The sequence below is a fragment of the Leucoraja erinacea genome, chromosome 25, assembly GCF_028641065.1.
Source record: "Leucoraja erinacea ecotype New England chromosome 25, Leri_hhj_1, whole genome shotgun sequence".
In the NCBI taxonomy this organism is placed as follows: Eukaryota; Metazoa; Chordata; class Chondrichthyes; order Rajiformes; family Rajidae; genus Leucoraja; species Leucoraja erinaceus.
Genome location: NC_073401.1, coordinates 11,421,061 through 11,434,622, shown reverse-complemented (window position 1 = coordinate 11,434,622; position 13,562 = coordinate 11,421,061). Strand labels below are relative to the sequence as shown.

General features: G+C 40.8%; 1 protein-coding gene across 1 annotated transcript in view; it reads left to right on the top strand.

The window, feature by feature from the left end:
- slc15a4 (solute carrier family 15 member 4) overlaps positions 1 to 11,782 on the top strand; it is a 37,414-nt gene extending 25,632 nt beyond the window's left edge. Inside the window, exons 7-8 of the mRNA XM_055655667.1 lie at positions 3,400 to 3,558; positions 11,128 to 11,782. Of these exons, the coding sequence (XP_055511642.1) occupies positions 3,400 to 3,558; positions 11,128 to 11,312 (344 nt within the window). The 3' untranslated portion in view covers positions 11,313 to 11,782. The remainder of the gene's footprint in view (positions 1 to 3,399; positions 3,559 to 11,127) is intronic.
- Positions 11,783 to 13,562: the final 1,780 nt, after the last annotated feature.

Sequence of the window (13,562 nt, the reverse complement as noted above, 5' to 3'; positions counted from 1 at the left end):
CAATCTTATAGACCTGCTCCAAGAAAACAAAAGCCTGGCTCTCCAGTGTGCCTTCAGTAGTGAAATGCTCTATCCCTAGGCAATATCCTGGTGAAGCTCCTGTGTGCCACCTCCTGTGCAAACATGTCCTCTGCTGGGTGTGGCCTACCAATGTTTTGTGAAGTTGTTCCACAGCCTCCCTGCTTTCATATGTTTCTCCCTGTTAAGTAATGCTAGTGTTGCTTTTTAACCACGTACCTACCCTGTGCTGCTACACTCGGAGATCTTTGGACTTGTGAGGTTCTCAACAGCCATGCTCGAGTTCATGCATACATCAGCTTTACTTCCCTCGCCAATTAAATTGGCTAGGCAGAAGTTTGTTACAAGGTAACAAACTATGCTGACTATCTTTGACTAATCCCTGCCTTTCCGAGTGCAGATTAACACCGTGCCATGGATTTATTTCCATTAATAATTTCTGTATCACTGACGTTAGATTCAATGGCTTGTAGACTTATCTCTGCTGCATCTATTGAAGAAGGGTGTCATGTTTGCTGTCATTTACGTTACCTCAGAGATACAGCATGGAAACTGGCCTGTCAGCCCAGCGAGTCCACGCCGACCCAACGATCACCCCGTACATTAGCACTATCCTACACACTACGGGCAATTAAAACATTTACAGAAGCCAATTAACCTACAAACCTGTACGCCTTTGAAGTGTGGGAGGAATCTGCAGCACCCAGAGAAAATCCACGCAGTAACAGGGAGAACGTGCGAACTCCATACAGACAGCACCCATAGTCAGGATTGAACCCAGGTTTCTGGCGTGTAATACAGCAACCCTGTCGCTGTGCCACCTCTGTACCGTCCTCTAATTATCTGGCACTCATCATTTAAAAATATCTGTCTGGGCCACATCAATCTTCTACCTTGCCTTTGATAGCAGTTTGGAATACATCTCATCATGGCCCATTGATTATGTCCACCTTTTAACCTGTTAGGATACCTCGTACTATCTCCTTTTTAATGTTAGTATGTTCTAAAAGTTCACTGTCTCCCTCTCGGAAATCTCCACAACAATATCTTTCAAAATAAATGCATGTGAAAAGTATTATTTTAAAACCGCATGCATTTCACACTTTGCCACCCACTGTGGTCCCTGATGGACTTTACTCTGGTGGACATATCCACAGAGCTTGGTAGGCCTATAGTATACGACTAGCAAAGTGCCTTCCACCCAAATGGCCTAATTTGATGAACCTTCTAAGATACCCTCATTACTGTAGGAAAAGACTTCTTAATTTATATTGCAATGCCACCTCTTATATTCCAACCCCAACATCCTTGCAAGCTTTTGATCATTGGCTGCTGAGTTGCCAGTCCTGCTTTTTCTTCACCCTTGTCTCTGTGGGGTTTTTAACCTGTGTCAGTGAGCTATAAAATCAGCTTGCACATTTGCTGATGGTAGATGCCTGCAGGCATCGGAGTTGCCTGTCATTGTCACTGAAAATCCTTGGAATGTGGTCTCAACTTTGAAGTACACTTTGCAAGGAAGCCAGAGCCACTGAACAGCAGAGCCATGCTGGGGAAGTGAATGCACCTGCACTGTCTGGCTGCACCCTTTCTCGGAAATTGTGCCTACGCATCCATTCTGATGTACTAAATGGCCCCAAGACATTGTGAGCAGTGTTTGTATAATGCAGACAGATCGGTGCTCCAATCTCTTGATGAAAGCCTGCTGCAGGCAATGACACTTGCAGAATGGAACTGCACAAACAGCTCATTGATCATTCAGCAAGCAAGCACAATGGGGAAGCAAAGAATGTATGTCGGAGTGAGGGCACTTTACTTCTGGGATGGTTGGTGACTCAGTCTAGCATTTGCTTGTTTTATTGGGATTTTAAAGTGAAGGGCATGACTGCACATTTTTCCCAAGTTTTAGTTGTTAATGGAGGAATGAGTATACTGCATATCGAAGACCTTGCTACATTCGTAAATAACAGAGGGATTAATATCTGCACTCCCGTGAATTGCACTCTGAAAAAGTTGGCCAAATTTCCTGATGGGCAGGACTTCAACTAGAAATGGCCGCAAATGTGTTAATGCACATACAAAATGGTATTGCACATCACTCCAAGAGGTTGAGCACGTGGACTGGGCGCGGCCAGCAGTGGCGGAGGACATCAACGGCTACGCTTAGCCAGGCCGATCCTGCAACTACGCCAGGACAACTGACCTTCATGGTCAGATCAAGATCCCTGCACTTACATCAACTGGGACTTGAAAATGGTGCCAAACTGGCCATTTTGCATATTGTCTCACTGTGGTGCTACTATAGGGTGATTTCACCAAAGGTCAAATGAACGTAGATCCCCCCTCACGTGACCGAAAATTTTAACTGGAGGACATCTCTCAGTTTGGTACATGTAAGTGAATGGGGAAACACGCACTTTCCCACCCGTTAAAAACATGGAAAACGGCCGATTTTTGAGCTGAAATTTCTGTGCTAGTCGGGGTGACCGTGAAGCACAGCGACCTAAATTTTCAGGCAAAAAAAAAGATAGAAAGTGAGGTAATTACAAGAGGGAACTGAAGGTAGAAAGCAGCGGAAATGAACAGCTGACAATTGCCGTGGTGATTTTAAGATCCAAAATATTGGGAAATATCGCGTTTGCTCGCTGAATTTCATCAAAAGTAAGTTAATAATGCCTACTATTGATGAAATTCAGCGAGCAAACGCGATAATTCCCGATATTTTGGATCTTAAAATTACCACGGCAATTGTCAGCTGTTCACTTCCGCCGCTTTCTACCTTCAGTTCCCTCTTGTAATTACCTCACTTTCTATCTTTTTTTTTGCCTGAAAATTTAGGTCGCTGTGCTTCACGGTCACCCCGACTAGCACGGAAAATTTCAGCTCAAAAATCGGCCGTTTTCCATGTTTTTAACGGGTGGGAAAGTGCGTGTTTCCCCATTCACTTACATGTACCAAACTGAGAGATGTCCTCCAGTTAAAATTTTCGGTCACATGAGGGGGGATCTACGCTCATTTGACCTTTGGTGAAATCACCCTATTCACTTGTGCTGTATCTGAGATGCTTATCTAATATGTTATTAAGTGCTTTGTATAGTGATACTTGTACAACTGTATACAAAATGAATTTCACTGGCCCTCAGTACATGTGCCATACATAGGTCAAGTTCTAATTTTGATCTACTCTATCATTTTAGCAGACTTTTAGGTGATTTTATATACTGTATCATCATCGTAAATGTATTTATAACAAGAATGCACTTCAGAATTTAAATATAGCCGGTCTTTGTATATATTTTTTTCAAATATCTATATTCTGCTCAACGCTCTCTTACATGGAGACATTAAGTAACATATGAAATGTTCGCCTTTCTGTCTTTTCAGGGCTGGAGTTTGCCTATTCAGCTGCGCCTAAATCTATGCAAAGTGCCATCATGGGTCTATTCTTTTTCTTTACTGGTGTTGGCTCCTTTGTTGGTTCAGGACTTCTAGCCCTGGTATCAGTGGACGGAATAGGTTGGATGAACTGCAAAAGTGACTTTGGTGAGTAAACACAGCTCAATGTAGATAGTAGTGCTGCAGCTACACAGCTCCAGCAACCTGGTTCAATTCTGATCCTCCATGGCTAAGTTTGTGGAGTTTGCATGTTCTTCTGGAGACCACATCGGATTCCTCTGAATACTCATGTTTCCTTCTATATCTGTTAATTGGCCATTGTGAGTTGCTCCTATGATGTAGGTGAATGGAAAAAAATCTGGGGAGTTGAAGGGAGTGTGGGAAGAATAGGCTACATGGAAATTTGTTGGATGGGAGAATGGGATCACTCTGATCTGGAATGGACTTAACAGGTCTTTTTCCACACAAAGGGTAGTGGTTGTATGGAACGAGCTGCCAGAGGACGTAGTTAAAGCAGGTACTATCACAACACGCAGGTAGGTACATGGAGAGCTATCGTTCGAACACAGGCAGATGGGATAGTGTAGATGGGATATGTTGGCTGATGTGTGCAAGTGAAGGCCTTGTTTCCACATTGTATGACTATGACAAATGGCCTCCTTTTATGTTATAAGACATGGTAATCAGTTCCATCATGTTTTCAGGAAATGCAAAGGCTGAGAAAAGATATTAAAGCAGTTCCTGGTTCAAACAATTTATACCAAATTTTAAAAGACATGGAAGCTGAATTAATGAACTTTATTTTCACATCTATTTTCATAAAAGTTTCCCAACATCTCTCTTTTAATGGCGCCATTTGATTCTTTTCATCCATCTGAGAGAGTAGTTCTGATCTCTGTGTAGCTTTAGATCCAAAATTTTCACCTGCTATTTTATTGTATTGCATTAACAGCCTGAAGTAATACATGCTAAAAAAAACAAACAGGGATTTGCATAGGGATTTTGTTAAGTTCCGTGCAGGTAATGCATTCGGATTAATGCCTCAAATCAAATAAACTCGATTGGCAATACTTTACATTGGCTTATCTCTTCCCCCCTCCCCACTGTCATCTCTCTCACTATCGTGTGTAAAAACCTATCCGCATCCTCGCCTCGCCTGAAACTGACGCAGAAATGCTGATTTGCGCCCCCCCCATCCCTTTTTTTTAGCCATGAACATATCCTCAACTTTTTTTCCCCTCTCCAAGTATTATTTTCACCAGGCTCTGGAGCTCTGGAAAGTTGAACTAATCCAAATCACTACCTGACAATTTTTCTTCTCGAGCAATATCTCAAACCACAGCAAAAACAGCAGCAATGCAATTTATGTTATGAAATTATTTTCAAAGTTGTGCCTTGGGAATAATGAAACGCTTGAGGGTATCTTTCCCAGTGCTCAAAAATATTGAAGAACATAACCCCAATTTCAATAATAATGTAAATAAATCCAGATAAAAGCTGAATTGGAATGAAAAAAAATGTACTTGTTCGCTTTGAAATAGACTGATATTTATCAGACTTGCGTCACCTCAGAAGTAGCATAGTAATTAGTTTTCTATTTTTCCATTCAAAAAAAGGTCCAGGGCCAAAGTAGTTTTGTTTTTGTATCGTAAATACCTCTGAGCAACCATGATGTTTTCTGCAGGATTTTGCTTGTAGGCAGAAGCATTCATTATGTAGTAATACAATTTACAACTGCGTCATTCAACAGCTGACTTGGCAACTCATGATTTTGGTTTATTAAGCCATGGAAATGTTTAATTTTCAATGCTGCATGGGTTTGTTATAGAGATTTGTTTATACAAATTTGAATCACAGGACGGTACTCTACCTGTGATTTCAAAGATGGTGGTTTTCAAAAATACTGCAGGACGATTATTACCTGATCTGATATCTCCAGCATTTTACGTTATTATGTCGTAGCACACCGTATCCCCTCCCCGCCATTTCTATCCCCACTTAACTCCCTTATCTGACAATCTTGACTGCAACAGTGCTTTTAATAGACATTCAGAGACGCTTCAAAACAATTTAAGTATATTTAAATAGATGAAGCAAAAATCTCCTTGCAACATATTCAAGTAATTCAAATTATTTGAACACATCTAGTAAAATTTAAAAAAAGAATCCGACTTGTACTCGAGTTTCTTTGCATCTGAAACAGCATTCGAATGAACGGGGATCTCTGGCATTTATGTGACAGCAAGAATCTCTGATGATTCTTGAATAGTACAGATGTCAGAGGTTATTGGGAGAAGGCAGGAGAATGGGTTTAGAAGGGAGAGATCGATCAAGCATGATTGAATAGCGGAATAGACTTGATGGGCCAAATGGCCTGATTCTACTCCTATTCCTTATGACCTTGTATAGCTGAGGGATCAGGCGCAGATTGTATCTGGCTCTTCAGCTTGTGTGTCTGAACTCAGTGCTTAGTAAAGCAGTGGAACAGGAGATCACACCAGCATCCAACTTCTGCCTCATTCCTAGCCGCCATGTTGCACAGTGGCTGCGGTTAGACCTGCAAACTAGTGAGCACCATGATGCAGCCCATTCTAACTGCTTCTGCATCACAGATGACTTAAAGAGATGGTCAGGCTGTATCGGGTGTTGGATTAGAGCACGTCTGTTGCCTTCCACCATGCCTTTTGCACCTTTGAACATGTTGCTCCAGCATTGACTGGCAGCGGTAAAGAAGCCGTGCTCGCTACTCACCTCGTAGAAAACCATCAACAAAGATCCTATGATCTCTGGCATGGAATTCTCCTTTTCCAACATGGATTGATGGAATCCCTGGGGTCCAACAACAAGCTTGGATGAGCAATATGTCAAAGCAGTAAGCAAAAAGCTTACAATTTAAAATAATATTTTAACATGTTACACACGGCACTAAATCAATATTTAAACGAGCATGTGATTGAACTGGAAGTTGAAATACCATGACAAGTGAAGAAATCAATGTCTTTAGTATTTGAGACAATTGTACTAAACAACCAATCATTTTTTTTTTTTTTTTTTAATTGCCTCTGCGGTAATTATTTCTTAGGATGCCATTGTAAAACTGTTGGACCTTGCGCAACAAAGCATAAGATGCTCTTCATGTTTTAAACAGGACGTGTTCATTTGTGTATAAAATAATGAGAGGAATAGAACAGGTAGACAGACGCACAGGGTCTCTTGCCCAGAGTAGAGGAATCGAAGACCAGAGAACATAGGTTTACGGTGAAGGGGAAAAGATTTAATAGGAATCTGAAGAGGTAACCTTTTCACACAAGTTGTTGGGTGTATGGAACGAGCTGCTAGAGGAGGTGGTTGAGGCGGGGATTATCACAATGTTTAAGAAACAATTAGACGGGTAAGAGTCAAGAGAGTACATGGATAGGACTGGTTTAGAGGGATATGAGCCAAACGCAGACGGGTGGAACTAGTGTAGCTGGGACACGTTGGCCGGCGTGGGCAAGTTTTTCCACGCTGTATCACTCTATTAATAACCTAAATTGTATCAAGTGATTTACCCTGAATTACAGTGAAGAAATCACCAAATTTGCTCTCCGTGGAAAAGCGCTGAATAACTGACAACAACTTGTTAAAAGACTGATTAAGCATGGAGCTCCTGAAGCTGCCAACATTTTCACTAACAATAACGATGGTTTTCTCATCAAAATATAATCCAGTGTGTAATCAGATATAGTTATAATATAGTTATATCGGCTTGTTGGAACTGACAGTGCCGTGGGAGGACCGTCTGGAGGAGGCCCACGAGAGGAAGATGGCCAAGTATGAAGAGCTGGTCATAGACAGCCGTAAGCAGGGCTGGAAGGCAAGGTGTATGCCCATCGAAGTTGGCTGCAGAGGTTTTGCAGGGCAATCGCTCTACAAAGCCTTGAATGCACTGGGCATCAACGGAGTGGCAAGGAGAAGGGCCATCAAGAACACCACAGAGGCAGCAGTGAAGGCATCAAGATGGCTCTGGATCAGGAGAGGAGGTCCATGGGGAGGAGCGAATGCCACCTGAACACAAGTCGTAGTCTGATCAACCACGGCTGGGTCGCCTGGGTGAGGGTGTCTGATGTTGAAAGACCCGAAACACCCAATGACCCTAGGTTACATCACTGATGATGTGTTCAGGAGCATCTATCGATGTATTTGTATCAATAAGATACAATATGCAATTTTACAAGCCAATCAATGGCACTAAATTGCAAATCAATCGATTCAAGTCGGACTACTGCTGGTATTCCGAGCCTGTGTGCCACTGAATATGAAGAATCAAACAAGATCGATCTTGTATTTTAAACAGCAGTGTGTTGTTGATTGGGACTATTTACTCGTTGTTAGACTTAAATTGATATCCTTGAGGTAATTCATTCTGAGAAAACATGCATGTCTTCAGCGTTCTATGTAATTAGACTCTGTTACATGAGCTGAACAAGTTATTTTTGTTATTCTCCTTAAATCTAATGCCATGTTAATAGATACATCTGCTTCATGTTGCTCAAGTTTGCAGAAGAATCCCATTACACAAGCAATCCAATTTGTATGTTGTTTTCCACTTGAGACACAATATCTTAACATTTGAATTGTAGAAATGAATTATTGTTTATGATATTCTGTCTACTTTCAACAAAAACAGGAGTTGCTATTATAAAAAGGTGGTGGCAATTTTGTGCTCAATTCACCACATCAGCATCATTCTGTAGTTTGTGGTGCTAGAAGTAGTTTTGTACCCATAATGGTTATTAACTTGCTCCATCTCGTGTTCTTGCCTTAGGCCTGATAGTTATTGAGAAGTTATTCTTTCCCAATGCTGTGCTTAGAATTCTGCTTCTCTCCCCAGCTTCATGTTCTGGGCATGAAGAGAAGCCAATATTCTGTAATGAAGTTGGACTCTGAGGTTTGGGTTCAAATGCTTTATCAGGGCTTGGAACGCCCACAAGTTAGATCTATTATGTTTTCCTTTGAAATCCCAGCTGATCTCCTTGTCAAACCAAAATCATACTAAATGTATTTTACAAAATTCAATACATTACAGTGCACTCTGACACCTTAGTATTCGCTATATAATTTTTTTTTTTTTTAATCTGCAAGGTATTTCTGGTTCCTTTGTCAATGACCGTCAATCTTTGTTGATATTTCAAGAAACTGCAGATGCTGACATACAAAAAAAAGACACAAAATATTAGAATAACTCAGCAGGTTAGCCAGCATCTCTGGATAATATGTGTAGATACAGCAAATACAGATAGTGGTTTATAAAAAAAGACACAAAGTACTGGAGTAAATCAGCGGGTCAGAAGAGTCCCGACTCGAAACGTCGCTTGTCCATGTCCTCTGAGATGTTGCCTGACCCGCTGAGCTCTGCCAGCATTTTGTCTTTTCTTCTCATTGTTTATTGTTTAGTATTTGACTCGCCTGTTAACGAGAATAATCTCTGTCTGAAAAAGGGCCCTCATCTGAAACGTCCCCAGTCTATGTTCTCAGATGTTGCCTGACCCTCTGAGTTATTCCAACCCGCTGTGTTTTGTAGTAGATTCCTGTGTTGGTAGTTCATTGGTTCTTCACTATTTCTCTCTACTGCATAGATTTTTCTACATCATTCAGATCTCTTATCAGCCCTCTGCTTCTCATGTTGACCAACTTCACTCCCTATCCCTGCTCGCCTACTTCGGGATTAGCATTTCACACACATTGCACACTTGCCTTATTGTAGTCTTTCACAGATCCTCCTTTCAGAACTTTGCTTGCCCACTCCACTCTCACTGATTCTCACAATGCTCATTGTGAAATCGGACTCCATCTCACAAAAAGATCAATTAGAGAGGACTCTTCCTATTTATATTTATTTGGTGCAGTCATGCATTTGTTTATATAAGAAAGCAAAGTTCTGAGCAGTTTCTTTCTGTGCTGTTTGCATATGCCAAGCAAAGAAGTTATGCTTGCATTCTAAGTAATTTGTTATTAATTGCATCTTTAAAACCATGATGCTGAAAGTGATTGGCATTCTAAGGGTCATTATATGTCCCTCTCTTGTCATTCTCTAAAAGAAAGGTGGTTCCATTCCAAAGTGTGTGCGCATTGCTGGTATTGTGTACCAGAAATATATAGCTTGCTGGATTTAATTGCATCATATTTTGTGATGTGAACAACTAGAGTTGATTTGTCAAATGGAGGAATAAAACAAAACTAATCTTAAATTCCTCAACATCAATAAAGCTATATCAGGAAATGTTAAATTATAACGACAATCCTTCACGCTCCCTGCTTCAGACTTTGCATATTTCATTCTCATTACGGCATAATTTTGTTACAGTTCTAAATCTTAGTTCCCAGGTTTTAATAGGGTAGTTTATGTAATTTAGTTCAAGAGCAAATTGTCTTTCTGTACATTCTGCCTCGATCTCAATGTAGTTATTTAAAGCAATGGGCACTGCATTTTGATTTAAATGCATTGGTTATCACACTAAACATGATGGATGTCGAAGGGATTGTAATTCCCCACCTGTCCCAGTGGAAGTAAAGTGTATTTTTGAACCAGATGAATTATGTTATTTTGAAGTCCAGAAACTAGAAATACAACTCTAAATGTTACCAGGGGCTTTCCGGATTCCCAATAAACTGATTTACGGAAATCTGACCACACAAATTCTCTCGTTCATTTTGAAAGCATTTTTCAAGCTAGTAATAACAAAATGTTTCAAGGTATTCATTAATAACTGGATACTGTAGATCAACCATTAATATAGTTGATCTACAGATACAGTAGATGTTCTATTTGTTTAATAATGGGTGGTGCAACTGTGATGATTCAATGACATGAAAGAATTATAGCAAGTATAGGTAGAGCGATATAAAGTGATTTATTATTGAAAGGGGATGTTTCTGACGTATGTAGAATTTATGTAACCAGGGCACTGCCTGTATTTATTTTCAAGAAACATCCATCTTAAACAATCACTATTTCCATACATCAACAACTTGGACATTGGATGCAATTGAACAGTATGCCCGTTTTGTTCTGGCATTTTCCTACCTCCAGTTATCTCTCCCCCCCCTCCCCCCCCCCCCCCCCCCCCCCTCCCCGACCCGCTGCCTGACCCACTGAGGTACTCCAGCACTTTGTGTCAATCTTCAGTATAAACCAGCATCTGCTGTTCCTTCCTACACATTCGCACCCAAAACGTCATCCATCCATGTTCTCCAGAGATGCTGCCTGACCCACTGAGTTACCCTAGCATGTTGTGTCCTTGAGTTTTATAGGGAGTGGGAAGCAAAACCCTGTAAGTTTCAGCTTGCACGCTTCGGTTTATTTGTCGAGCTGCAAGATGCAAGCGCTCCAGACCTCTGCTCCTGCTGCAAACCTCCCCACATTCCTGACCCCTGGTGTTCCTGCTCTTGACTTCAGCTACATGCACCTTTAACCCTGCAGGCTGTAAATGTGCAGTTGATCAGGATTTAGTGTACTAATGAGTGAGCCAGAAGCCAAGCCATTGAGATTTCCCATTCAGTTACTTGATTCTTGGGGTTTTACTATACATCATCAGAGGAGAATCATAGGCATCGGGTTTAGATAATTTAAACTGAACTGATCATAGAAATATTTTTCTCGTTGCTCAGTATCTTAATTTGAATAAACTGAATTTTCTAAAGTTTAATTTTTTTTTCTCTCCTACTACCCATCAGGTAATATCAACAAGTGCCACATGGATTACTATTTCTTCTTACTAGCAGCCATACAGTGTATGACCCTGATCATTTTTATTATTGTATCCGTGACATTTGATCGCCACAAAAACAAATCTGAGTTTCTGCTCATCAATGGAAGAAGACAAAATGAAGAAGTCCGACATAATCAGGCCAGGAACTGAAAACGGGAACCGCTGCATGAGAAAATCAGTCACTATTGAGAAAGTACTTGTAACTCCTTCCTCTGGGTATGTAACGGATTGGGTGGTATCCTTAAGCTTGCCTATTGCAGAATGAAACTTTGAGGCTGAGGAGTTGCCTGAAAGAGCTGTCGGAGATAAGGCACACTACAAATACATGCTGGCAGGTAATGCAGACCGTTAAACCACGCTGGTAACGTTCCTGTTAGCAGGGCAGCATATCTTTGAGTTCTACTTTCACTGCCTATGGCTACGGAAGGAAATCCAGAAGGCATATTGGAGTCTGGTGAAGTTCCAGTGTTCATTACACACCCTGCAGTCTTTAAATTCAGACACCCAGTAACTTTTAGCAAATGTCGATACTAAGAGTATTTCATTGCAAAGAACTGGGTCGTTTTATTTAGTGTTTAAGAAGTAGCTGCAGATGCTGGAAAATCGAAGGTAGACAAAAGTGCTGGAGAAACTCAGCGGGTGCAGCAGCATCTATGGAGCGAAGGAAATAGGCAACGTTTCGGCCCGAAACGTTGCCCATTTCCTTCGCTCCATAGATGCTGCTGCACCCGTTGAGTTTCTCCAGCACTTTTGTCTACCTTAGTTTTATTTAGACTTTTGCTTGTGTTATCAAGATGTTTTTTAAAATTTTATCTTCGTAAATATAAGTGCCAGTGATGTTCTTTTGAGTCGACTCGCCCCTTCAGGCATAAAGCAAATAAAATCTTAATTGCACCCCTCATTTCTACAAATCATGTTTACAACTGAAGCCATAGGATAATGCATCATGCCATTTACCAGTTGGCTGATGAATAAATGAATAACTGGATTACATATTAAAAAGCAATGTAGCAAATGCAAGCTTATCATAACTTACCAAATGCACATATAACAGGTTTACATTTCGTCATTAGACAGCGGACTAACTTTTCTTATGTTGAATTGGGATTGTGTGCAGTATTTTACCGACTGGCAAAAGCAATTGAACAATGTGTTTTGTTTTCTTCGTTCTTAATCTTGTGTGTCTTTTAATTATTATTTTAACAAGCATTGAACTGAAAGTGTCAGAATAATTTTGGCTAAAGTATAAAATTATACAGTGCCAAATAAACATTTGTTTCAAATGTACAAAGATGCTTATTTACAGATGTTGCAGAATATGATGAAAGGACAATCTCTGAATGTTTTTTTAATTTAAAGTCGTTTTTTGAAATACTGAACATATTGAATTCTTGGTGCAAATGTTTTTGATTTTGCATGCTGTGAAATGTTAATTATCTTCACAACCACTGGAGACTTTCATTGCTTTAGGCAAAACCAGTTGAATTGGACATTTCAATGTTTTTATTCATAGATGCTATTGTTGATCCAGCACAATAAATAGTTACCTTGGTGGCTAGCATGGATCATGGCTCATGAAAATCTTCATTCTAAGTGAGAGTAAAGGGAATCCAAAGGCATAAGGCAGGAGGTTATTGTGGTATCAGATGAGGATTTTAAATTTTGAGACTTCAGAGGAACCAAGAGCAACAACGGCACCGTGCCTTGCAGCACCAGAGACCTGGGTTCGATCCTAACTACGGGTACTGTCTACGGACTTTGTACGTTCTCCCTGTGACAGCAGGTGCTCTGGTTTCCTCCCACCACACTCGAGACATCCAGGTTTGTATGTTAATTGGCTTTGGTAAAATTGCCCCTAGTGTGTAGGATAGTGTTATTGTACAGGGTGATCACAGATGCCGTAGGTCAAAGGGCCTGTTTCTATGCTGTTTCTCTAAACTGAATTAAACTAGATGATGAATGTCTGCATCTTACACAAAGTCAAGTGTGTTAATTCAAAGGTGTTTGCCTTTTCTGGTAGCCGCATGAAAAGTTGGCATTGAAGAATGCAGTGAGCTAAGGTCTAGATAAGGCCCTACCTAAATTGGAAGTTTGAGGAAATTGTGGGTTCTACAATATTAGTCCTCCCCTGAATATTTTTGGTTAGAGCCATCAGTTCCAACAGCTGCCATGTTCACTCTTGCACACATGGGTTCTCCCTGTTATGGATGGCTGATCCAGGAAAGAGAGAGAAACAGCAGAGGGGCTCAAGGAGTGAATGCATACAGAGGCCCGTATCTGACCGCTGCTTTTGAGGCTTTGAGGAAGGCGGGCTGCCCTTACAATGAGAGAAAGCTGCAGCCTGGTGAGACCTGCTCCTGAGGCTCAATGAGATGAGTGTAGGATTAGAGAGAGAACGAA